Raw genomic sequence first — 27,710 nt, 5'->3', positions numbered from 1 at the left:
TCTTTTTGAAGTGTTTAAAGAGATGAACTCCTCAAAGATTGAAAACAAGAATGTTGCTGAATCCGGGCAGGTTCCGGGAGCTTCTGTTGACTCTCTACTGACTGTGACCACAGTCAAGATGGATGGAACTAATTATCTGGCATGGTCACAATCGGTAAAGATTCATATATGTAGTAGAGGAAACTGGGGTTTTATCTCCGGGAACAAAAAGGCTCCCTCAGAAGAAGATCCATCTTATGAGAAGTGGATGCAAGAAAATTATACTGTTATTGGGTGGCTTGTGAACTCAATACAGCCATAGATTAGTCAACACTATTTGTGGATGAATTCAGCAAAGGAAATCTGGGATAGTGTTGCTGAAACCTATTCCCAAAAATTAAATGTGGCCAGAGCTTACAAGTTGAGAAGTGATGTGAAGAATTTAAGATAGGGGGAGAAACCTTTAGCTGTATACTTCTCAACACTAAAGTCTTTGTGGCAAGAAATAGATTTGATAGAAGTTGTAACCTGGGACACCACTAATGATGCAGAGACCTACAGAAAACTGGTTGAGAGAAACAGGGTGTTTGAGTTCTTAACTGGACTAAACCCAGAGTATGATATTACAAAACAAAATATTTTATCCAAGGATAGTGTCTCACTGTCACAAGCATATGCCTTGGTAAGTAGTGAAGAAACCAGAAGGCTTGTCCAGGTTCAAGGGGCTGGTCTAAATGATCACTTTGCTAATATGGGAGTGAAACCCAAAGGGGTTGCAGGGACTCCAAGTGGCTCAAGGAAGAAAGAGGTTGTCTGTGAGTACTGTAAAAAGCCAAAACACACTAAAGACAGTGCTGGAAATTACATCCTGAGCTTCTACCTCTTCGGTTTCAGAAGAAGCATGATAATAAAAGGGCATGGAGTGCTAATGTTGTTGCTGGTCCAAATAGTGACAAATACCAAACTGAAGAGATGACAGCTAGTGTGTAGTTAGCAGCCATGAAAACAGAATATGAGAAGTTTGGGAGGATGATCAGTCACCTAGAGGGTGTGACTTCTTCTTCCAACCCTTTAGAAAATTCAACATCTTCTACATTTGCTCATTCAGGTATACGGGCTTCTGCCAATCATGCAACCATTTCAGGTAATCGTAGGATCCCTTGGATTATTGATTCAGGTGCTTCTAATCATATGACCAACCTTTCTACTTTGTTTCATATGATTTACTTCCTGGACGTGACAAAATCACCCTAGCCGATGGCTCTCTTGCCCCTATCTCCGGCAAGGGAACCATCAAGGCTACAGACTCCTTGGTTCTTCCTTCTGCTCTTCATGTACCTAAACTAAATACAAACTTGTTATCTGTAAGTAGTTTAACTAAGTCATTAAACTGTTGTTTAACCTTCTTCCCTTCCTAATGTGTTTTTCAGGATCTGGAGTCTCAGAAGGTGATTGGGAGTGGCCATGAGGCGAATGGAATATGCCTGCTTGACACTCCGGGACAGTGCCCTGAACAACCTGGAAAAGCTGCTTTTGGGTCTATATCTACAGAGTCTATCAGTCGAGTCATGTTATGTCATTTTCGTTTGGGTCATCTTTCTTTTTCTGCATTGAGTCATTTATTCCCCGAACTGTTTAAGAGAATTAGTTTGTCCAGTCTTCATTGTGAGTCTTGTGAGTTGTCAAAGCATTGTAGAAACAGTTATCCCTTGAGTAATAAAAGATCTTCTTCTCCTTTTAATATTGTGCACTCTAATGTGTGGGGGCCTTACCACTTACCCTCTATGGGTGGCTACAAATATTTTATCTTGTTCATTGATGACTTTTCTTGGTTTACTTGGATATTCCTGATAAAATCCCGTGATAAAGTTCCCAAACTTGTGAGGCAATTCCATGAATTTGTCCTAACCCAGTTTGATACCAAGATTAAAATTTTCAGATCTGACAATGCAAAAAATATTTTGAGAAGAACTTGTCCTGCTATCTCACTGATTTAGGGGTTATTCATCAAAGCTCCTACGTTAGGATCCCAGAACAGAATGGAGTTGCTGAAAGAAAAAAGACATATTGTTGAAGTTGCAAGAAGTATCCTGTTTGCCTCACATGTCCCTACAAAGTTTTGGGGTGATGTTGTTCTCACTGCTACCTACCTTATAAACCGTATGCCATCTAGGATTTTGGAGTTTAAGTCTCCTTTCAGTCTCCTTCATTCGGACAAGGAGCTTTTTTCTATTCCTCTTCATGTCTTTGGTTGCACCTGTTATGTACATATCCCTAGTGTCCAAAGACATAAATTTGAACCAAAAGCCCACAAGTGTATCTTCCTTAGTTACTCCCCCACACAGAAGGGTTATTGTTGCTTTGATCCAAAGACTGGTACTCGATATGTCACAATGGATGTCACCTTTGATGAGCTTTCTTCCTTTTATGGTTCCTCTCTGAAGGGACATTGTCCAAAGGGGGAGGATTTGTCACAGGTCTTTGCTCTTCCTCTTCCTGTCCCAGTTGAGTCTTTTACTGAGTCTCTACCTCCTTCAAATGAATCAAGGGAGGATCAATCATTCCACTCTTCCTGTCCCAGTGTTCTTCCCCCTTTACCTCATCGTCCTCTTTTTAATCCCATGATGTATCAAAGGCAAAGATCCAGAAATGAGCAAGTTGTTTCCCCTACAACACATGAGCCTCATGCACTTCCAGTTACAGATGAGACAACAGGTACTGTTTCAGCCCCTTTGGAGCCATCCTTCCCAGACCTTGATATCCCCATTGCTATTAGGAAAAGAAAAAGGAAGTGTACTGCACATTGCATTTCCAAACACCTTTCTTATAGTTTGCTTTCTCATTCATATTTTGCCTACCTTTCTTCTGTTGCGTCTAACCCAATTCCCAGGTTTGTGTCAAAAGCTCTTAATATTCCAGAATGGAGGGATGCTATGAGATCATAAATTGATGCCCTACACAAGAATGACACTTGGGAAGCGGTTGATTTGCCTGAAGGGAAGGATTCAGTTAGCTGTAAGTGGGTCTTTACTATCAAATATCATGTCGATGGCACCATTGAGAGGTACAAGGCTAGGCTGGTTGCAAAAGGTTATACACAGACATATGAGATTGATTATCTTGAGACTTTTGCCCCTATTGCCAAGATGACTTCTGTGATAGTTCTTCTATCTTTGGCTGCTCACTCAGACTGGCCACTTTATCAACTGGATGTAAAGAATGCATTTCTGAATGGAGAATTACATGAGGAGGTTTATATGTCTCTTCCTCCAGGGATGTATGAAACAGATATGAAAGGAAAGGTATGCAAGCTGAAGAAATCTCTTTATGGACTAAAACAGTCCCCTAGAGCATGGTTTGAGAGGTTTAGGGCTACCCTTGTTAACTTTGGCTATGTACAGACACGGTCTGATCATACTCTCTTTGTGAAGAGGAGAGGATTCCTGGCAGTGTACCTGATTGTGTATGTTGATGATACTGTTGTGACTGGTAATGATGTCTCAGGAATTAATGATCTCAAATCTTTTCTTCATACAGAGTTTGAGATCAAAGATCTGGGGGAATTGAGATACTTTCTTGGCATAGAAGTTGCTAGATCCAAGGATGGGATTCTTATCTCTCAGAGGAAGTATGTTCTTGATTTGCTCTCTGAAACAGGGAAAATGGGTGCTAAACCAGTTGCTACTCCTATTGATACGAGTCATAAACTCTCTGCTTCAGATGGAATATTGTTAGAAGACAAAGGACTCTTCCAAAAACTCCTTGGAAAACTTACTTATCTATGCATGACTCGGCCAGACATTGCATATGCTGTCAGTTGCATCAGCTAATTCATGCATGCTCCCCGGGAAACTCATATGGCAACAGTAGAGCAAATTCTGTGTTATTTAAAGGGCTCCCCTGGAAAGGGAATTCTGTTTGCCAAGCATGGCCATATGAAACTTGAAGCCCATACAAATGTTGACTGGGCTGGAAACATTGATGATAGAAGATCTACTTCTAGGTACTACAGCTTGGTGGCAGGTAATATTGTTTCTTGGAGAAGCAATAAACAATCTGTTGTTGCTCGATCTTCAGCAGAAGCAGAATACAAAGCCATGGCACATGGAGTTTCTGAACTATTGTGGCTAAAATCATTGATGGAGGAACTGGGGATTGAGCATGATAAGCCAATGATGTTATACTATGATAATCAGGCCGCCATCAACATTGCTCACAACCCAGTACAACATGACAGAACTAAGCATATTGAAGTTGACAGACACTTCATTCGAGAAAGGGTGGCTTCTGGTGAAGTATGTCTACCTTTCATCACCTTTGAAGGACAGTTAGCAGATTTCCTCACCAACGGCATTCCCAAGGCTAAACTTCAGCATGATACTGGCAAGCTTGGCATGATTGACATCTATGCTCAACTTGAGGGGGAGTGTAAAGAAGATCGGCCGAATGGCCCAAAGTCTGTTTATCCTTTTTTTATCTTTTATGTTCTTTGTTGTAATGGGCCTTATTCTGGGCCTATTCTTTCTATGTTATGTTCTTTTAATTTCTTGCCCAACTAAGGGCCTCTTTGTAAATTATCAAAGTTTAACTTAATAAAATAGTGGTAGGGGTGTAAGAGTGGAGATTAAGGTTCGAAACTCTCTTACTCTGAACCCTTATTGCCGCCATCTTCTTCTTTATCTTCTCTTCCTTAGAAGAATGATTTCTGTAAATTTATTTTGATTTCTGCATCTGTTCTAAACAGTCCTTTATTCTCAAAATACTGTTTTTCTTCTACTCCAAAAAAATAACTTGGTTTTTGGATGGTGATAATAGCTGTAAGTTATTAGTTCCATTTCAAAACTACTCTCAACTCTTGTTTATAATGTTTATATAATTACTGAACTTCATGGAAAAAAGCAATTGTATGAAAAAAGGGTTCTAATGTCTATATTATCTATCATCTAAGATTCATATGGTGCATGTGTGCAAGGAAGATATTTTCAAAGTGTACTCGTAGCTTTAATAACAACTACTAAAATATCCAATATTTTACTCAACCTCATCTCCCAATCTAAAAAGAGTTTTAAATAAAAAGATGGCAACCAAAACAATAAGGTAATTCTAGTTAGCCCCACAAAAACAACTTAGTTTTTTGAATAATGATAGTATCTATATGTTATTGCAGTCAGTCTGATAATGGTCGAGTGACACTGCTTCTTCAGTTCAAACCAAGAAATCCCTTCGATATGATCCAAAATGGATCTTGTTATATCATTGATTAGAGATTTCTACATGAAGAATACGAATCGGAATTTGAAGGGAAAGGTAGCTCTTAACCCACAACAAATAGAGGAGGATTTATTCAATCACATAATTTGGGCTCCTAAAATATGGCACCCATGTGGCAGTCTATTTGATTGTATCAAAAGACCCAATGAATTGGGATTTCCCTAATGGGCTAGGTCATTTTTGGGAAAATGAATCATTTACCATAAAGAAGATGAGCTTCAAGAGAATAATACAGAGTTCTAGCAAAGTTGAACCATGCAGTACTAGGCACGAGATAGATCTTCCAAAGAATAAGGCTTTTTTCGAATAAACGGATTCATTTGGAACCCTGGAAATAGGGTTGGAAATTTTGACCCCAACCCATTTGACCTACTCATTTAAATAGTGGACCAATATGTGTCAATTGACCCACTAGGGTCAAGGGAAAAGGGTCAGGGTGGGTTGGGTCATGGGTACCCATTGGGTCAAGATGGGTAAAGCTCACCACTCATAACTTCTTCATCGGTCACCACCAATAGTGCTTTGCCGCCACTTTTCTCTTCTTCCTCTCCACTAGAAAAGCAACCTTTGTTTTCTTCTAGTTTGAGCATTTCATCTTCTTCACTAGTGACCACTAACAACGCTTTGCCACTCCTTTTCTTCCTCTCCACGGAAAAAACGATCTTTGTTCTCTTTTTGTACTCCTTCAGTACAAAGAAGATTGACCCCCCCAACCCTCGACATATCACCGAGATTGATCTGACTATGGTGTGGGTTGACCTGACCAATGGGCCTCTTCCCTCTTTTTATTCTTCTCATCATCGGTAGCTCAAGCAACAAAATAGGGTTCAAGGATGTTTTGGTATAGAGAAGATAGAACCCCCCAAAATTGCCAGGGTTGATCTCATCTTCTATTAGTGCTAGTTGACAGAGGATGTCAATGCTACTTGATAGAGGATGCCCAATTACTCTAGAATTTTGAAATTTTTATTTATGGTTAATGTCTCATGCTAGTTGACAGAGGATGGTCGATGCCACTCGATAAAGGAGGTCGACTTCTGCTACTCGTCAAAATACTCTAGTACCAACAATTTTATTTTTGCAATTTTGAATTTTTTATCAAATTTTCTTTATTTGTAATTTATGTTTTTGTTGAAATTGATACTTGAAATATATATTTTTTTGAATTTTTTATCATTCTCTACAATTTCTACTTTTTCGGTCATATATATTAAATTTTTCTCATTTTCTTTTTCTTTTTTTTGTAATTTTTTCTTTTTTTTTTGCTGAAATATATAACTTTTTGAAAATTTTATCATCTTTTGCATTTTCTACAATTATTGTTTTTTAGTTGAAACATATACTTTTGAATTTTTTATATTTTTATGTGTTTTTTGCAAATTTTTCTTTTTTAGTTGATATATAAAGCTATATATATATGATTTTTTATCATTTTATGTATTTTTTCTACAATTTCTATTTTTGGCTAAAAACATATTTTTTGAATTTTTTATCAATTTAAGTAATTTTTGCAATTTTCATATATACGGGTGACCCGACCCATATCTACCATGTTGAAGTCATGAAAAAGGACAAATGGTTCTCTTAGATTTGATTTTTGGATATACGGGTTGACCCTTGACCCAACCTAGTTGTGGCATTTGATTGAAAAAATGTAAAAAAATAAAAATAAAACAAAGGAAACAATCATTTATATTTGGTGAGGGTCAATACAGGTGGGCAAGGGTCAAGGTGGGTTGTGACCCACTAACAAGCATTTATAGTGGGTCATAGTGGGTTAGTGGGTCAATATGGATGGGTTGGTACACACCCAACACACCCATTTGCCACCCCTACATGTAGATCATTTCTTTTTTTTTTTTCTATTCAAAGATCAGCCCTCTGTTCTTTGTGTTTTCATGTGAGAATTCTTTGCAAATGAAGAGATATCAAAGGGGCTTCTTACTTCCCAAACAAATCCTCCTACATCTATATATAAACATTGGTTCATCAAGAATATGCAAGAAAAGCACTTCAAATTGTTGATCTATCGCCAAAGATGACTTAGAACCAATAATCTATTATCTAATGGATCTTTCCATTCTAATACTCTCTCTGAGAATTATCAATATTTATCAAATCTCTTCCTATCTAACAGAAAACTATTGGTTCAAATGACAAAAAGAAACATTGTTGAAACCATAGTGTTATCCTACCTTGTGTGTTTTAGACCTAAAGCAGCTAACTTTTCAGTTTTTAAATTTGACTAACAGGGGATGCTAGGGTTGTGGAGGTTGAGTGCCCCTGGAGGAATTACATCCCCAAAGAAACTGATATGACCCAGAAATTTGACACGCAGTTCACAGACATACAGCAGCGTTCACACACTCGAACATCAACAAAAGAAACTAGTATTCATTCAGCAGAAAACATTAACAGTTGGTCGGTTCTTCGAGAGACCGCTGGCTCTCCCAAACACTCACAATATTCTTTACTCAAAGAAAACATACCACCCCCATCCCCCAAAGCCCCTTCTTATACTCTACTGATAGCATAACTGACTCCCTCTATAAATGCCCAGCTGGCCTAGTTATAAATGCCCAAAAACTCTTCTTATTCATAACTGACATAGCTATAAATGCCCCAAGACTCTCCTTATTCCCTCCAGCTATAATTGCCCTCATGTGATTAATTGTTCAATTATTTCCCCCCCTTAGCTGATTGTTGACCTTTCCTCTTCCTGGCATTAATTGGGGCCTATCAGAAACATGAAATAATACCTCATGTATTTGCACAAATTGATGGAACTGTGAAGTACCAAGCAATAATTTTAAGCCACCATGTGGGCTGCATGCTGCATTTAACATAATCAAGATATCTCTAATAAGTAGTCATCATGCTTCCAATATTACCTATTTGGGTCGGCCATAAGCTAGAGTTTTCACTTTTTACCACAATGAGGACTGGATGGCTTTTACTTGGACTTGTTTTTTTAGAGTAAAAATAAACTTTATTAAAAGAAAAAAGAAAAAGGATCTACAAGCAGAGCAGCCACCAAAAATAAAAGGCCCATTTCCCACAATAGACATGTTAAACAGAACCATCCCAAAGCCCAACATACCCAAAACACAAACCTCCTAAAGCCGAACCAAAATGACCCACTTAGAAACACCAAAATCTTGGCCGACCATTGCCATAACCATACCCAAAAGAACCACACCTGTAACCCTAGAATAACCCACATCAACAAACAACAATCTTGGAACAACTTGCATTGAATCTCAAACAAGCCTCTGCTACAATACATAGCTTTGATATGGATTTGCCTCCTCTTCCACCCCTTCCTCATCCCTCTGTGTTTTTCAGGCCTCTTCCTTTTTTAACCAAGCAATCAATGTAGAAATCTATCATATGCTTTACCCTCTTACATCTAGGAATGCCTCCAAGTTTGTAACTTGCTCATATCACTATCCATAAACATGCTCTAGAAGATGGATGTAGAAAATCTCATTTTTAGTGTGGTTTGTCAAAATTGAATGAGACACTTGACCATTTAGAGAGTTTCACCTTGTAAGACAACTACATACTCAGTGTTTTTCCAGGAAGTATTCCATTTAGAGGTCAAAATTGTCTCCATCACAATGTTTAAGATACTTCTTGCCAACTTGTGTCATAGTTTGGATTGACCAACAAGGAAATTCTTACATGTTATAGAGTTAGAAGATGGACGGGCCATTTGATAAGCTTAAGTGCAATGCAATGGAAGTGAATGACTTGCTGCTTTGTCTTTAATGGATAAAACAATTAAATAAGTAAATATTCAATGGTGCAGTTGTCAACCTAACTTCACCTTCAGCCATTAAAGAGATTATGAACCTCTTTAAAAGACAAAATAACAAGTCATTCAGTTCAACCATTTCAGCAGTTATCAAACAGCTCTTAAGTTTAGCCCCCATGGTAGGAGACGTTATGATTGAAATTGTTGCAAAGATAAAATTCAATCAAGCATTGGAGGTCATGTTATGACCTCAACAAACAACTCTTTGGGTCAACCATCTAGGTCAAATGGGTCAACCCATGAGGTGGTAGGAGACATTATCAAACAACTCAGTTTGTTATTTCTTGACCTATAGTGTTTATATAATTACTAAACTTTAATTAGAAAATGGATTGTGCAAAAGATGCTCCACTGCTTATGGTTATTTCTACTATATCTAATATATATAATGTTCATACATACAAGGAGGGTATCTTGCCTTCAGAGGTTACTCTTAGATTGAATTGAACTATAAAAAGATTCCGCCTTCCCACTCAACCATGGCTAAATAAAGGAATTCTAATTAAAAGAAGCTACAAATAATACAGTAATTAAAAACAAAGGGCTAGTGCATGCTTTTATAGCTTACTTAGAAATTTGAAGTTTTGATCAAGTTAGCAACTCTTAATATGTGATAAAAACAAAATTGTCAAGGATACACCTAGGCAGGTGCCTAGGTGACAAGGCGCCCTGGAGGCTTTTCTCGCCTAATCACCAAGCAGTTTTGCACATTATGTTATAAAATACTTTTATATTCTAAATTTTTTGAGATTATAATTATATAATAGACATTATTAAACAAAAATATTCATTTTATGTGTTTATATACTAATTTCTTTTTTTTATTTTCTTATTTGTTAGGGTTTAATCACATTGCTAAATGTTGTATTTAACCCTAAAAGACTTCAAAACCTGAACCAATAAGGAAGAACTTAAAATTTTGCCTAATCAGATCATTATCTTGTTCAGTCCCCATATCTTTTGAATTTTCTTTTCTTCTTTTTCTTATGAATATGTTGATTTTCTATACTTTAACATGAACATTATACTTTTCTTATGAAAGTTATGGATAATTATTAAGGAAATATGGTTATGGAACCTAGGGAACTACCCTAGGATATATGTTTTTTACTTGAAAAAAAAATACATTGCCCAGTCGACGCCTAGGCAACTAGGCTACAAGGCACTCCCCTGTTGCCTAGCCTCACCTAGGAGTCTTGAAAATTTTGTAAAAGAAGGGCTAACAACCAAATCCCAATAACATGTACTGATTACTGAACCTTTATACATGACAAAGAAGGGCTAACAACCAAAGAGGCTTATTATGCTAAAACAATATAGGAATAGGACCAGTCAAAATGCACAGCTTCCCTCCAAGTTAATTGGAATTGCTTGTTAAAAAAATGGAGTGGATGACAAAAAAATATCAAGGGGATAAAGGTGCACAACATCCTATATATCATTCCAATATCTACATCAGATCTAACTACAAAATAAATGTCCCTGAGAAAGATAGGAAACTGTATTACACTAACCAACAAATGAAAACTAGAACATTTGAATTGCAAATATACATGTTTTACTTACTCAGCATCACCAATTTTGGCAAATCCCCCCACAATAATACTATACGTCACCAAACTCGCTTCGATGCCCTCTTCCTTCATTTTCCTTAAACAAGATAGTGCTTCATTCATGTCTCTACCAACTGCATAAGCGTGAATAAGGCTGCATGAAATGAACTACCTTTAATCTCAGAAGACAACAAATCCCGATAACTTAATAGGTAAATTACTTGTACCTTCCCTCGGGTTTACCTATTAACTTACTCACCCCTTATATTTTGGAGTTTGAGTTACTTATTCCACCCCTCCATTAACTTGCTGTCATCTTCAGTGGAAAGTGTTCGCATGACATTTAGAATTTTTTAAAATTCTGTATTACCCTGTATGTTATATGGATAACCCTCATTCATATTTCTTAAAAAAGGGGCAAATTAATGTTAAGGTGGGAATGAAAAGTTGAAAATAGGTTCAAGAAAAATAAAATAAATTAAAATTTTGAGATAGTAAACTCTATTTAGTGTTTAAAGATGAGGTTACCTTTATCAACATCAAAATATATTTAGAGACAAAGCTGGTATTTTATTATTAAAGACATTTTGGCAAAATACTTAATTCTGTCTCTTCTGTTAACAAACCCCCTATAGTTTTATGGTCAAGGGGGTAAAAGCTAATAGGTAAACCTAAGGGAAGGTCCTAGTATTTGATCAAAACCCCACAGGAGGTATAAGTAGTTTCCCAAACTTTGTAAAAAAGCACATAAAAGCGCAGCCAACTATTACTTGCACATAAACAAATTAACTATTGCATCACTATTATAAAATACGTAGAGAGAGGAAAAGAAACAAATGCACTTCACTGAAGTTCATTAGAGAATATCAAATGATGAGATGGTTAAACAGCAGTTGCTATACTAAAATCGGAACAAAGTAAATTGAAAAGAATGCAGATAGGTAAGGACTAAGGAGCACATACTTCGTATAGACATGTGAGGTTGGTTCTATTCCCCTTGCTCGCATTCGCTCAAAAGCTTCACGTGCATGATGCATGTCTCCTCGACGTGCATAATAGTTGATCAATAACCCAAACTCTCTTCTAGAAGGCTGATAATCCAAATACAGAAACCTTTATTTATACAGGACTTGTGTTAAAGTTAATATAGATGTTTACAACAGGAGAAATAATCCACATTATTCCATTGAGTACTGAAGACTTAGATGTTGTACATGTACAGAGAACCACTGCAAGCCTATAGTTGGTGCCTAAGGGTTGGGGCCTCAAAAAAACCTAGGCGATAGTTGACTTGTAGGTGAAACTTTAACTACACTTTGGAAAACACCTCAAGGTTCAATCTTGAGGCTTTCACTTAAAAATATAAGGCATATTCCTCAAAATCTGAGACAATGTATATATTTATGTTTCAACAAATTTAAAATTGTTTCAAGATATCTTACATTTAAAGCTTGGTTATGGTTTATTAACAATTTATAAGACTAGTATGAGATTCTCTAAAGATACTTATTTCGTATAACCCTTATTTATGTGATCATTTATTCACCTATTTGTTCTTCATGATTCACATATAGAAAGTCAATCATATTGTGCATATTTCCATACTTTTCCTTATTTTAGTTTCAAATTGTTCTTAATGAAACTCATGAGATGAGGCTTATGCCTCACACATCCAAGAGCCTTGGTGCTTGGTGTAACACCTCTACATTTTTTTTTTTTTGATAATTTGTAACACCTCTACATTTTTAAAATTGGTATTACAGACAAATCCATATATACATAGAAAAGGATTGGGTTCACAAATGCAGGTTCTCTCTCCTCACTATTGTTCTTCATGACCCTCTCAAAAAAGTGTTTTTTTTTTAAATAAAAAACCATGAAATAAATACAATGGTATTAGAATTAAGTGTCCAATTTACCTTGGAAAATGAAATTTGGTATGCCTATTAAAATTTTGTCAAAATTTTATCAATGTGTGTACTAAGTCTTATGTCCTTAACTCTCTAATCAATCTTCTCTTGATCAACTACTCATTAATTATCACATAGAGCATTTTAACTAGGGCAATGGAGCAGGTCAAGCCAAGATCCAAACCTGTAACATACCCACAGAATTAGAGAAAGAAGGACAATATAGAAGTGTGTAACTTCAGTCCAATATGAGAGAAGAATACTGTTGAGTTGGGCCTAGTTGTTTTTATTCTTATTTTAAGTTATTTAGTTAGGAAGTTGTTGGGCTTTAGGCCCATTAGTTTATGCTTTTAAGTTGTGTCTGTTCAGCTACATTAGTAGCCGCCCTACTAAGGGCATCCTTGTAATATCTCATCCTTTAAGTTAAGTATAAATTATAATGAGGGGTTGGTGGCTAGGGTTTATTTAAGAATCCTGGTTGACTTCCTACTCTTTTCACCACCTCTTTTCTTCTCTACTGCTGAAATCTTCATCTTCCTCCTCTTTCCCTTCACAAGAAATTCAACTAAATCTGCAATCAGTGATTTCTACTTGGTATCAGAGCAGGCCGAAGGTTCCTTGAGTTGTTTTCTCATGCAGTCCTAGATCGGCCGACTGCAAGGTGATTTAAGAGGCTGATCAAAGATCTCAGGTAAGCCCAGTTTTTGGATTTTTTTGGTGGATTTGTTTGCCCTGTAGCTGGTCTAGGGTTTCTCATCAAAATCAGGAAAAACTGGAGAAAGGGGAAGAATCTTGTTTCTATTGGACTCTTCAATTTTGACCTAGGAAGTGGCACCCTAATTTTTTAGGGTTCCTTGGAGTTTTCTGTAAGGGGTGGTTCAAGTCTTGCCTGATTTGGAGGCTTCTAGAGAGAGCGGCTGCCTCTTCTCTCTCTTCTCCCGTCCTGCAGAAAATGAATCATTTGTGGGAAGACAGTTTAGGACACCAGAAAGGTGTTGTTAGTTCCAGAAGTGTTTCGTTTGATCTTCTTGCATATTTTAGTTATTTTCTTTACACTTTTTGAGAAGCATGGAGGGTCACGGAGTTGAAAATAAGCCCAATAGTGAAATGGGACCAGTGAGAGGAGATGTTGGAGACCTTTTCGGGGTTGGGACCATTACAACAGTTAGGTTGAATGGTGCAAATTACTTAGAATGGTCACAATCTGCAAAGATGGCCATTGGTGCTCGTGGGAAATTAGGGTATATCACTGGTGAAGAAATGAAACCCGAAACTAGCAAATCCCGGTGGGTACAGGAGAATTATATGGTGATGACTTGGTTGTGTAATTCCATGTTGCCCCATATAAGTAAAAATTTTCTATGGGCAAATACAGCTAAGGAAATATAGAATGGGGTTGCAAAAACCTATTCACAAAGGGAGAATGTTGCTAGGGCTTATCAGTTGAGAAATCAGATTATTTCTACAAGGCAGGGAGATAGACCTGTTGCAATTCAACCCTTAAAACCCTATGGCAGGAGATTGACCATTTAGAGACATTTTCTTGGGAAACCACTAAGGATGCAGCTACCTATCAGAAACATCTAGAGAAGTATAGAGTGTTTGAATTTCTTGTTGGCCTTAATCCTGAGTATGATATTGCAAGACAGCATCTTCTTTTCAGGGACAGTGTTACCTTCTCCCAAGCATATGCCTTTGTGTCAGAGCCAGGGGAGGAGAGCAGGAGAGATGTGATGATGAAAAATCCTGTTTCTGATCAATCTGCCATGATGAGTACTGTGAAACCTAAACAAAGTGGAGATCGGGGTGGCAGTGAAATCAAGAAGGAAGATAAAAGGGATTTGATCTGTGACTACTGTAAGAAGCCTAAACACACAAGAGATACTTGCTGGAAGCTTCACCCACATCTTGTGCCGACTAGACTGAAAAATAAGAAGGGAAATGCTCACATGGCATTACTGGTAACATTCCGGCCCCTCCTACTATAGCTGCTTTGGAGTCTGTTGCAGTTGCTGCAGTAAGGGCCAAACTTGAAAGGTATGGGCAACTTCTGAACCAGTGGGATACAACTAGTTCCAGTTCAGCAGCAAACGGGCAGCAAGGTACAAGTGGTACTGGTGGAGTCCACTCTACTTCCTTTGCTCACACAGGTAATTCACATGTCACTGCAAATTATGTTTCTACTTCAGGTAAGGAGAGACCTCCTTGGATTATAGATTCTGGAGCCTCAGAGCACATGACCCATAGCTCTACTATTTTTTCTTCTTACCAGCTCTATTCTGGCAGAGATAGGGTCTCCACAGCTGATGGATCCCATGTTCCCATTGCTGGGAAGGGATCTGTCAAGATTAGTGATTCTATTTCTCTACCCCCCATCCTTCATGTTCCCAGATTGAGCACTAATTTGTTATCTATTAGTAGTTTGATTAAAAACCTGAACTGTTCAGTAATTTTTTCTCCTGGTCAATGTATCTTGCAAGATCTGGATTCAAAGAGGACGATTGGGAGTGGTCGTGAAGTGAATGGAATCTACCTCCTGGATGTGCTTCCTCCTCATCAGAGTCATCATGTCAGTAGGGATAGTGAGTCAGGGTTTGTGGGTTAGATTATGCTTTGGCATAATCGTTTGGGTCATTTGCCTTTTCCTTCTTTGAGCCTTTTGTTTCCAAAGCTATTTGAGTCTGTCAGTTTGTCAAGTCTGGAGTGTGAAGGTTGTCAACTTGGAAAGCATTGTAGACATTCATTTAAACCTAGTAATAAAAGGTGTTCTTCTTTTGATGTTATTCATTCTGACGATGGTGCTATGGGAGGCTATCGATATTTTCTCTTATTTGTGGATGATTTCTCACGATACTCTTGGATTTACCTGATGAGATCCCGCAATAAAGTACCATCCTTGGTGAGGCAATTTCATTAGATGGTGCTAACACAGTTTGGAACAAGAATAAAGGTGTTCAGATCAGACAATGTCAGGAAATATTTTGAAAAACACCTTGCCTCATATCTATTAGAATATGGTGTTGTCCATCAGAGCAGTTGTCCCTACTGTCCACAGCAGAATGGTGTTGCAGAAAGGAAGAACAGACACATTGTTGAGATTGCAAGAAGCCTGATGATCACATCTATAGTTCCAGTTCGGTTTTGGGGTGATGCAGTTCTCATAGCAGTATATCTGATTAACAGGGTGCCCTCTCGTATACTTGGATTCAGCACCCCATTCAGTCTCCTTTTTCCTGAGGGGGAGATGTTTCATATTCCTCCCAATGTGTTTGGGTGTGTCTGCTTTGCACATATCCTTGGTCCTAACTGCTCAAAGCTTGATCCCAAGGCAAAGAAGTGTGCCTTCCTTGGATATGCAGAAAATCAAAAAGGGTATTGCTGCTATGATCCAATCTCTGGGAGCCGGTATGTTACCATGGATGTCACCTTTTTTTAATCCACATACTTCTTCTCAAAGAATCCTTCTCAGGGGGAATGTTTTGGGGAAGTAAGTCAGTAGTATTTTCCTCTCCCAGTTCCAGTCCCTGTGTCTACTCCTATGCTTGACCTTCCTGTGTCACCTACCTTACCACCTCCTTTGCGTCCTGCTTCTCAGCATTACTTACGACAAAAACTTCACAAGGAGGTTGATTCCACTACAGCATACTCACATCACTTCCTGTCGGTTCCTTGGAGACTCTAGACTCAGCTGACATGGATTCAGGTATTCTTCTTGGTCCCGCTACTGTTTGAGTTCCCATTGATTCTACTAACCCTGTTACAGATAACCTCAATCTTCCTATTGCTCTCAGAAAAGGGAAGAAAAAGTGTACTGCTCATTGTATTTCATAGTACTTATCCTATAGTGGACTTTCTCCTTCCTACCGTGCTATTCTTTCCTCTCTTGACTTTGTGTCTATACCCAAGGGTGTTAGTGAGGCTCTCTCCAAACCTAAGTGGAAGATAGCTATGTAGGAAAAGATAGCAGCTTTGATTAAGAATCAAATATGGAACATTGTGGATCTACCAGAGGGCAAGGAGAAAGATGGATGCAGATGGGTTTACACAGTAAAATATAAGGCAGATGGAAGTATAGAAAGGTACAAGGCAAGACTTATTGCAAAAGGGTACACACAGACCTATGGCATTGATTACTTAGAGACCTTTGCACCAGTTGCAAAGATGACCTCTGTACGGATACTTCTTTCTCTTGTTGCCTCATACTCTTGGCCCTTGTTTCAATTTGATGTGAAGAATGCTTTCCTAAATGGGGATTTGCAAGAGGAAATGTATATGGATCTTCCTGCTGGCTTCTACAGTGATGCTGAAAAGGGAAAGGTATGCAGGCTTAAGAAGTCACTTTATGGCTTGAAACAATCTCCCAGAGCATGGTTTGACAGATTCAGAAAGGCCTTGATTGCTTTTGGCTACACTCAGACTTAATCTGATCATACCTTGTTTGTGAAGCGAAGGGGATCTTTGGTGTCAGTCCTAATTGTTTATGTGAATGATATTGTTGTCACAAGGAATAACCTAAGTGAGATTGATTGTCTGAAAAGGAATCTACATAAAGAATTTGAAATTAAAGATCCTGGAGAACTGAGATACTTCTTAGGCATTGAAGTTGCAAGATCAAAACATGGAATTTTTATCTCTCAAAGGAAGTATGTCTTGGATCTTCTTCAAGAGACAGGGAAGCTTGAAACGAAGGCAATCAGTACCCCTATTGATCAGAACCATAGAATCAATGCATTAGAAGGTGAGCCAATAAAGGACATTGGGAGATATCAGAGACTTGTGGGTTGGCTGCTATACTTGTGTATGACAAGACCAGACATTTCCTATGCAGTAAGTGTGGTAAGTCAATACATGCATGCTCCACGAGTCCAACATTGGGAGGCAGTTGACAGGATTCTTGCTTATCTGAAGGGACACCCGGGCAGAGGCATATTGTTTACTGATCATGAACAGTTGAAACTAGAGGTTTATACAGATGCAGATTGGGCAAGATGCCTTGATGACAAGAGATCAACTTCAGGAGTGTGCACCCTTGTTGGGGGTAACCTTGTCTCGTGGAAGAGTAAGAAGCAAACAGTGGTGGCAAGATCAAGTGCCGAAACTGAATGCAAGGCCATGGCACATGGAGTTTCAAAACTTCTATGGATCCGTTCCCTATTAGAAGAAATTGGTGTACAAGCAAAAGAACCTATAATGTTGTACTGTGATAACCAGGCAACAATTAACATTGCTCATAACCCAGTCCAGCATGACCGAACTAAGCACATTGAAGTGGATAGACATTTTATCAGAGAAAGAGTGACTTCTGGAGAAGTTTGTCTTCCATACATTGCTTCTGATCTACAGCTCGTTGATGTTCTCACAAAAGGTGTTGCAAAGAACAAGCTAGAGCATGATCTACGCAAGTTGGGAATGTGTGACATTTACTCCCAACTTGAGGGGGGAGTGTTGAGTTGGGTCTAGTTTTTATTCTTATTTTAAGTTATATAGTTAGGAAGTTGTTGGGCTTTAGGCTCATTAATTTATGTTTTTAAGTTGTGTCTGTTCAGCTACATTAGTAGCCACCCTACTAAGGGCATCCTTGTAATATCTCATCCTTTAAGTTAACTATAAATTATAATGAGGGGTTGGCGGCTAGGGTTTATCTAAGAATCCTGGTTGACTTCCTATTCTTTTCTCCTCCTCTTTTCTTCTCTACTGCTGAAATCTTCATCTTCCTCCTCTTTCCCTTCACAAGAAATTCAACTAAATCTGCAATCAGTGATTTCTACTAATACTACTTGCATTAAAAGAAAATTAAAAAAAAAATGATTATAAGGCCAGCAACATTCTACAAGCAGAGTGTTGGGCAATCAAGAAACAATATGTCCAAAAAATCAATGTAGCAGAAAATATGAATGTTGAGATGGATGAGTGGGAAAACTACAAACAATAAGATAAAAAATGAACATAATCAAAGAAACATCGGAGAAGCTCCAATAAGTGATATACTGAGGGAAAGTAGACTATGATGGTTTGGTCACGTATAGAGAAAGAGAAGACCATCTACAGAACCAGTAATAAGGAATCTATTATAAGTTAAAGGATCTAGAATAGCTAGGGCCAGACTAAAAAGGGCATGAATTGTAGTGAAAATGATTTTAAGAGCACATAACTTACAATGAATATGGAACTCAACAGAGCAAAATGACAGAATAGGATTAATGTAACCAAGGATCAAAGTATCGGTATCGGGTATCATATCGTATAAGTCGGATACGGATATGGATACGCTTTGGAAATGCATGGATATGAATGAAAGATATAAAAACGCTTGGATACACAAGTGAAATTCATACAAATCACATAAATGCATTAATCATACTAAACCAAAAGCTGAATTATCTACGAATAAGGTATAAGCACATGTGAAATGCATACTTCAATAGGTTATATGAAGAAAAATATTACAGCAAACAATACTGGGACTCTAGAACATTCAAACATTGTACAATAATTATCACTCTTTCAATTTTATAATTATAATTTTCAATTTTTATTAATTATGGGTATATTTATTAATTTAGTATTTTATTTAAATAATAACTATTTTTTAAATAATAAATATGCTTTCGTTTTTAACATATAATGTTTTATTTTACACATAATTGTAAAATAAAACAAATAAATCATTTAAGATAGATAAAATAAATTATATTTAATTTTCAGTTTTTATTAATTTTTTTGGGAAAATTAAATCTTAAGTTATTCGTTTCAGTTTGTATAATTATAATTTTCTGTTTTCCATTAATTTTGTTGGGAAAATTTATTTATTTATAATTTTTATATAATAACTCTATTTTTTCAAATAATAACTATGTTTTCATTTTTAACAAATAATTATGTGTAAAATAAAATATATAAATCATCTAAGGTAGATGAAATATATTATTAATATATTTTTTAGTTTTTATTAAATTTCTTGGAAAAATTAAATCTTAAATTATTTATTTCAGTTTTCATACTACTGTTTTTTAACTTGTATTAAAGATGAAAAACAATCCAAAAGTACTCAATGTACAATTTTGTCAAACTAAACACGGATACACCTCCATATCGGTGTGTATCGGACCATATCCATCAATACGGTGCGATACGGCCCAATACGGAGGCGTATCATACTATACACAGGACTCACAGGATACGTATCCAATCGTAGCATATCCTGTATCCATTGTCATGGATACGGATACGATACGCCTCGTATCGGGAGTATCGTATCGATACCTTAATCCTTGAATGTAACCAATCCCATATGGTTGGGACAAGGCTTAATGGAGTTGAGTTGAGTATCAATAACATAGTATTTTATTAATATGAAAATTAAGCATGGTACAACAGAAAGCTATGGGGAAGAGGTAACCTCCCCAAGAAACAAAAAACAGGTTACAACCCAGCCTAGGAGGCCAGAACATTTGTTCCCTTCCCACCCCTTGCTTAGCAAGTGCATCCACAAAAGAATTGGCACTTCTCTTTACCCATTGAATCTGAATCTCTACTCACTGAGTTAACCATATCGAATTGAGTTGAGTGTGTTTTAAATTTAGCTAGGGAACTTAATGTCAAATTAGGAATTTTTACTGTTTTATTTTTTGTAAATTTTACTATTTTTGAACTAGAAATTTGGAGTCTATAAAAATGGTGCTGTAATGGCATAAACCTATCATTACATTGAATCTAAGTTTTCTATTGAGAATTTATAAGTTTTTCCTTGTCAATTTAAAAGGCCTTCTTGCAAATTCAACAGTTCTCTTAACAGGGGACAAGACAGCAATCTTGTTCTCTATCCTTTCATGCCTACCACTATGTTAAAAATAGCAAAGAAGCATCTAGTGGTTATCTAACAAAAAGATCCCAAAAAATAACAACACCAATACCTAGTTTGCTAAGCTAAACTTTGAGTCAAATTAGAATTCTGGAGTTTTTAAGTATGGCACTAAACTGGCGCAAATCTAGTAATGAACGACATTTGAGTTTTTGATTGAGATCTTTCCAATTTTATATTGTGAACTCAAGAATTCTCCTAATAAATAATAAAATAAATATCTTCAGACTCTAAATATGCTAAATGGTCAGAATACTAGACCACGTATAGTATTTTGGCTTTTGGGCAAAAAAGGTGATATAGCAAGGGCTCTTCATTTTCTGAAACCCAAGCACACTAACGAACAGACACAATTTCATAATAACATGCCATATTTCTATTTAAACAATTTTTTTTATTAAAACACTACAAACCTCATCTCCTTTTGATACTGTTGCTAAAATATCACTCATACAATGCTAGTTTGTTCTAAGAAATTCTCTATCATATTCAAAATTTACATGAATAAGCTACATAAGGAACATATCTTTCAGAAATACAAATGGTATTACCTATCTGCATTTTGGGTTTTCCAATGTCAGTAGTGGCAGGAAGCCAAGAGGAGCCAACATAAAGAATAAGAAAATACATCCCACTTGTATGGAAACAGATAAGAGAATCAATCACAATCATTCTATTAATAAAATTAAAAGTAAAATAAAGAATGATGCAAGCATCCCCTGCATCATTGCATTATAATAGTCCTACGTAATTTATGTCCATAAGGTGATTGAATTAGCAAGTATATAAAAAAATCTGGAAATTCATCCGAATAATGAAATTTGAGTTTAAAACTTGTCACAGATTGGTAGGAATCCTAAAATGTTGACAATTCAAAATAGCTTGCAATTGGAACCTTTCAAACTACAATGAACCAAGACGAAAAGCTACTCATATTCATATAAGTTGTACAGTTATCAACTACCAAGAACCAAGAAAGAAAAGACGCTATTATAGAATTATTCTCAAAAAAAAGGAAAAAAAATAACTATCGTATTGTACAAGTAGCACCCAGACATGTCCTGTCCCGTCTTAATGAAATCAAGTTTCGCATTCAAAAGTATACTACAAAATCCTTTCAGTATAACCTACCTTCTTAATCTTTTCAAAGGACTGAACAACAGCCTGCCAATTCTCCGGTTCAGTCTCAAGAACCTTCCTGAACTCCCTGCGGGAAATGTCCCTCTCTTCGTGCCACTTAGACCTATACTCTGTTCCGTCTGACCCAGCCACCCATCTCGCTCTCTCCGCTGACCTTGCTTTCAGTCTCCTCCCATCGTCCAACTTCACGGTCAGAATCCTCCCATGAAATTCCACACCGTCAAACTCCACTGCCTTTGAAGCTGAGTTCGCAGATGTTGGGCCACCATAAATGATGAAGCCATAGCCAACATTCCTCTCGGGATCATCATGGCCTTTTATCAGTATCACATTCTTAATGGGCCCGAACTGCCGGAAAAATTCTGCAACTTTGTTTTTCTTAATCCAGAGGGGTAGGTTGCCAACAAATATTTTACCTTCTTGCCTTAATTCAGGGGCCGAGGTACTCTCAGAGCCTGCATTGGCTGAAGATTCATCTTTTACGTCTTCCCCATCAATAACTGGAACCGCTTCTTCTATTGGCGCCGGCGGGGGAGGAGGAGGAGGAGAGATTTTGCTGGAAAGCCATAGTTTGTTTGCGAGGTTGTCTTGATTTTGAGAGGTTTTGGATGGACCTGTGAAATTCCGTAGTGGGTTGGTGGAGATTCTAGACTGTAGAGGGTTGGGTTTGGCGGGGGGAGATTTGAGTGTTTTGGGGCGGCGGACGTTATCAGAAAGGCGGGAAGGGTTGGCAGATGTCTCAGATTCCGGAGAGAATTTATTCGATAGTTTAAGGGTGAGAGGAAATGACTGGGATTTTCCGGCGAAGGTGGAGGGAGAGAAGGGTGAGGAGTGACACTGGTGTGTGGAAGAGATTGAAAAAATATCCATCATCGTTTGGTCATGGACGGAGAAGAGGTACAACAACCTCTACTTCGCAACTGTTTTATAAAAGGAACCTTTTGCACATCCGTTTTTTTAGATTTTTCCGGTTTCAAGTCTTTGCAGCATCATTTTTTCACTTCTAAGATCAGCTTTGCTTTATCCATAAAAATTAAATTAATAAAGTTTTGCATATTAACAAAATCGGATACATTTTCAAAAAAAAATTGCAAAAACAGCGAGCTGTCACGGGGGTAGTTCGCGGCAACAAAAATGTCTGTTGGGATCAAAATGCCCTGATTTAAAAAGCCCTCCATTCTTCTCTTAAGATACTCTTTCACTCCTTCGTTCTTGTGTTTATGGGTCGGATTCGGGTCGGATTTTGCTTCTTTTTAAATAGAAAATTACTGGACCCGAATCCGAACATGATCCAACCATTGGGCCTAGATCTTGAGACTAAATCTAGCCCTATATAAAGCCCGAAACTCAATTTGATAGGTATTTTATAACATATTAATTATATATTATATTATATGATATTTTATATATTATATTTTATACATTTAATATATGTAATACCTTTTTGCTATTAATTTTATTATTATATAATATATATTATGTATTATTAGCATATATATTATATTTTTGTTATATATTTAATATTATCAGGCTGGGCTTATTTGCGAAAGCCCGATCCCAACTCGAAAAATAGTCAGGCCCGATTTTTAGAGCCTGAGTCCAAATTTTCGGGCTTAAAATTTTATCTAAACCCGATTTAAGAAGGGTCAGGCTGGCCAACCTGTCGGACTACCCGGCCCATGAATAGGCCTACCTCCCACTCACTAAATCTGTTATTGTTCTTGTTTAGGATCTTTCTCTAATGATGGGTGAAAAAGGTTTCCGTCAAGGTCAAGTAGACATCCGACCTCAAACACCCGTTCAAAGTGTAAGTCGAAGATGATTTCTTTCTTCTCTTAATTTGCTATTGATTATTGTTTCTTCTTCCTTCCTTTAGATTTGATCTTCAAATATCTAAGTTTGTTTATACCAATGCCTAGGGGTGATTTGGATCGGGCCGGCTAGGCTTTGCACTTATAATAAGGGCTATAGCTTAGGTCCAGGGTTTCAGGCCTGTAACATAAGCCCTCACCCAGGTCTACACGGGCCCAGACTGGGCCTAATTCCAGGCCAATGTCTTTCATATATAAAACATTACATATCTATAATATTTTATATTAAATGACATAACATGCATATAAACTTTTATTTTATATATTATATAATATAAAATATTACATATAATATAAATTATACATGTCATGTTATAATATTTATATATATATAATATAATGTAAAATAACAGGTATACATATGTATACATTATACACAAAATGTGTAAGTTTAAATATATGTGGGTCGGGCTGGGCTCGAAGTATTAAGCCCAAGCCTGACCCTAAAATTTGCGAGCCTTATGTGGGCTTGGGGCTGGGCCAGGCCTGAACACAAAACCCAGGCCCAAGCCCGAAATTTTTGAGCCAGATTGAAATGATCACCCCTACCAATGCCATCATTTATAACCCAATTCTCCCATCTTTTTGATTGCTTAATGATGTCATGCAATTTGGAAGCTCCCCCGTGTCTGATGACTTCGGATCCGACTCGGATGTCTATTAGGCTAGGCCGAGCTATTCTAGGCTGAGCTAGAGATGACCGAGCTGTTTCATTCTGCAAGAGAGACAGTTAGAGTGCCCGGGTGTCTTTTACCCAGGGAGGGCACTCCGGTGCTTAAGTCAGAAGATGTTTGGGGGTTCTTGAGAGATTTAGAGAGTTCAGTGCGCATACATTTTCAAGTGGGATTGGGTGCTTTTTATATGTCGTAGGGCTCAAGGCCTTCAGGGTAACGGATCTGAGCACCCTACGGAGCTGTTTCCGTTTTATCTAGCGTGCTAATGTGTTAATTGTGAGATCCTTGTGGAGGTTACAGTCTACTAGAGTAAAGTCGAGGCGTACGACACAGCGGACCATTCTGACAGTCGAGACACCGGCGTGTTACAAGGGGTGGTTAGCGAGCTTTCTCTTGCATGTCACCTTGAATCTCTTTAGCTCGATCGACTCCTAGGTTAGTTTATTGTAATCTTACAGGATCTATGGTCTTGCTGAGGTGGAGGTTGGCCTGGGCGAGGTGCTCCGAGCTAAATTTGTCGACTTGGTTTGCTGACTCGGTCCCGAGGTGTCGACCAGAGGCCATGTGTCACTATTTGATTGAGAGGACCAAATTACCCCTCATCAATTGCCCCCCACTCTCGAGCTAGTGTCGGCTCGATGAAGAGAGTAGTTCTTAGTGGGGGTAATTGGTCTGGTTAGTTCGTAGGTCTTTTGGCTCACTTTATTAGCTCGATTTGAGGTTGGGTGGACCGTGGCTTCTCTTTCAGACTTTGAATTCGGAGAGAGGAGAGAGAGTGCGGGGAAAATTTTCAAAGAGTCGCATGACTTGTGCATGTGCAACTTTTCGAATTTTGAAAAGGTCGCGCCCATTGAGCGCACGAATTTTGGAATTTGAAAACGTTTTGTGCGTGCTGCTTGCTGTAACCCAGCTGTAGGCACACCTGTACCGTCGATCTTCTCACTTTCCAGGTTATAAATATGGGGTCCCCCACCGAGGTCCCGACACACTATTTCTCTTTTGAAGTTTTTTGGGTGGTGCCTGGTCAGAGGAGGTTGTGAGCTGAGTTGGTTTGTTAGTCTGAGCTCCACTCTCTATTGGTCCGAGTTCCTCCATCGCCATCTTCAATCTTCTTTCATTTCTCCAGTGAGTACCCTGGTCTTCGTAAAGTCTGATAGTCCATCTAGAGGTAGGCTACTCGATCATAGGTTAGATAGCGAGGTGAGTTCCTTGGGGGAGGACTCATATGGAGTGTATTGTGCTGATGCTTTGGTGGGGAAGAGGCATGAGGTTGAGAAAGTCATAGATATGTTCGGCCCGACCGAGCTGTCTGGGGAGCAAATAGTCGAGCTATGTTAGAGGTACCAAATCCTTAATGAGTATAGATGGATCGAGCCGAATGCTGACAACTATCCTTGGGACCATGACCATGACGTGTTATCTGTCTATGAGGAGACGTTGGCTACTGGTCTTCACTTCCCCTTCATCCTTTCATAATTGTTGTCTTGAGGCGTTATCATATATCTCTCGGTCAGCTCGCCTCCAATGCAGTCTGAACTTTGGTGGGGCTGATCAGCTTGTGCCACCATCATAACTTTCCATTGAGTTTTGAGGTCTTCTCTTCTTTGGTTCACATGAAAAAAATCTCGGGTCCCTTCTGCTTCTGTCTTCCCTTTCGCAGCGGGAGGAAGGTACTAGTAGATTTCCCCAACAAAGTTAAGGGGTGGAAGAAAAACTTTTTCTTTCTTGCTAAGGACGGTGGCTGGGGTGTGGACATCGTCTAGTATAGTAATTGTCAGAGTGTTGCTGAGAGCAAAGATGTTGAGCTACAGGCCGCGCTTCAGGAGCTCGTCCATGAAAAGGTTTAGGTAGAGAGGCTTTTGGCCGAGCACATGCTTGTACAGGCTGGCCTGAGTCATGTAGGTAAGTGGGCCATTGGGGCATGGCATCTACACTTTTGTATTTCCTTCGCATCTAGTTTGGCGGTCTAACTATTTGTCTTTTCTTCCAATATGGCGAGCTTGGCTTCCATGATGGTGGTTGACAAAGAGAAGAGGTCGTCCAAGAAGAAGCAGAGGGCAGATCATCGTTCTTCTACGAAGGGGACCTTGGCCAGTGCCGAGGTGAGGATTCCTAGCTCCACCCCTCCCATCGTCAACCTAGAGGGAGACGGCGAACGATGTGCATTGATCAGTACCTAGGCCCTGCCACCTTCCAACCTCAAGTCGGCCAGGAGGAGCACGAGGTCGGCCCCTATGTCAAGGACATTCCTCCCTTTGTTCCCTACTCCCTTTGTTCCCCACGTCGTCGATGTCTCAGTGATTGATTGCACGAACAACCCTCGTGTAGCTCTCTGGGTAGCTAGGGGTATGCTCCTCCCTGAGGATGTGCGCCACTACTTGATTGCACGAACAACCCTCGTGTAGCTCTCTGGGTAGCTAGGGGTATGCTCCTCCTTGAGGATGTGTGCCACTACAGCGAGTTAGACTTCACCGATGTTGGAGCTCGGATGACCTAGTGCAGCATCCAGGTTTGTCATTTTATAGATTCTTTGTCTTTGTTTGTAAAGTATCTTATTCCGATTGTGATTTTTATAGGAAAACCCTTTCAGGCAAGTCTTGTTGGATTACATTCATTCGGGCAAGGAAGATTTAGCATGCAAGCAAGCATCAACTCGCTTCAGGTTGAGATGCAGAAGCTTCGGGTCGATTCTGAGGAGGACTGTCAACGCTTTTATGAGGTGAACCAGAAGTTGTAGTGCGAGCTGACCGAGGCACAACGCGGGCTGGAAGAGCCTCAGGCTCAACTGTAGGAGGGGTGGTCAAAGTATGCTTAGGATCTGCTCCGAGCTGGGGAGGAGGTTGTTGCTCACTTCTTGGAGTCATCGAAGTACGAGAAAAAGAGGGCGGAGGACGGCATCCCTTCAATGAAGAAGGGTTTCAAGCTATGTCGCCACTATTTGAAGGTGCTACATCCTTCCTTCGACTTTGGTTCTTCCTCCATGCGTAATGTATCAGGTGACCTCATTACCTAGGTGGACGAGGAGCCCTTGACCCCGAGAAGGAGGAGGATGACGGCAAGGAAGGGGATGAGGAGGGCGATGACGACGATGTCTAGGGCGGTGACAACGAGTAGCTCGGCTGGTCTATTGGTGGTGATCTTCTATTGTTCCATGAGCGGGTGTGCTCCTGTAAGTTCTTCTTGGGCTTGTTCCCTGTTAATGTTTGAACTATTGAGAGAGTATTTTTATAGTATATGTATGGCCATCAACCTTCTTCTACTTTTAATGAAACTTGGTATTTTCATAACTTTAGCCTTTACCACTATTATTTAGCTCGGTTGAATTGTTGTCACATTGGTCGAACACATTTATGTAATTTCCGCTCATTGATTTTGCCTTCTGTGCTCCTTGACCAAGCTGTCGCCTGGTCTTGGGGTGCCTTAGCGAGCTTCAAAGGTAATACCTACGCAGGATACTCTGTAGGGGCCTTCCTGATAACCCTGCATTTTGATGCCTTAAGGGCATCAATTCAGGGGTATTTTTGGCCTTAGAGTAGTCAAAGTGTACCATTTTCCGAGTTAAAATCAATTATGTGACATCTGAGGGTCTCTGTGCAAATTATGTAGAAAATTAGGAAGTTTTCTAGGCTGAAAT

General features: G+C 38.6%; 1 protein-coding gene across 9 annotated transcripts in view; it reads right to left on the bottom strand.

Annotated features, from left to right (window-relative positions):
* Positions 1-22,490, bottom strand: part of LOC104601350 (pentatricopeptide (PPR) repeat-containing protein) — a 76,014-nt gene extending 53,524 nt beyond the window's left edge. For 7 of the 9 annotated variants that reach the window (XM_088898692.1, XM_088898693.1, XM_010264637.3 and 4 more), the window contains exons 1-3: positions 21,523-22,489; positions 11,584-11,711; positions 10,634-10,774 (exon numbers count right to left, since the gene is read on the bottom strand). In XM_088898692.1, coding sequence (XP_088754818.1) covers positions 10,634-10,774; positions 11,584-11,711; positions 21,523-22,404 — 1,151 coding nt within the window. In that variant the 5' untranslated portion in view covers positions 22,405-22,489. Of the gene's footprint in view, positions 1-10,633; positions 10,775-11,583; positions 11,712-21,522 lie in introns of all 9 variants that reach the window. The other 2 variants (XM_088898697.1, XM_088898699.1) reach the window with 2 other exon arrangements.
* Positions 22,491-27,710: the final 5,220 nt, after the last annotated feature.

Source organism: Nelumbo nucifera, chromosome 2 (genome assembly GCF_055504915.1).
Source record: "Nelumbo nucifera cultivar China Antique chromosome 2, China Antique-T2T, whole genome shotgun sequence".
Lineage (NCBI taxonomy): Eukaryota > Viridiplantae > Streptophyta > Magnoliopsida > Proteales > Nelumbonaceae > Nelumbo > Nelumbo nucifera.
The sequence above is the reverse complement of the archived record's forward strand: the minus strand, read 5'-3'. Positions and strand labels throughout refer to the sequence as shown.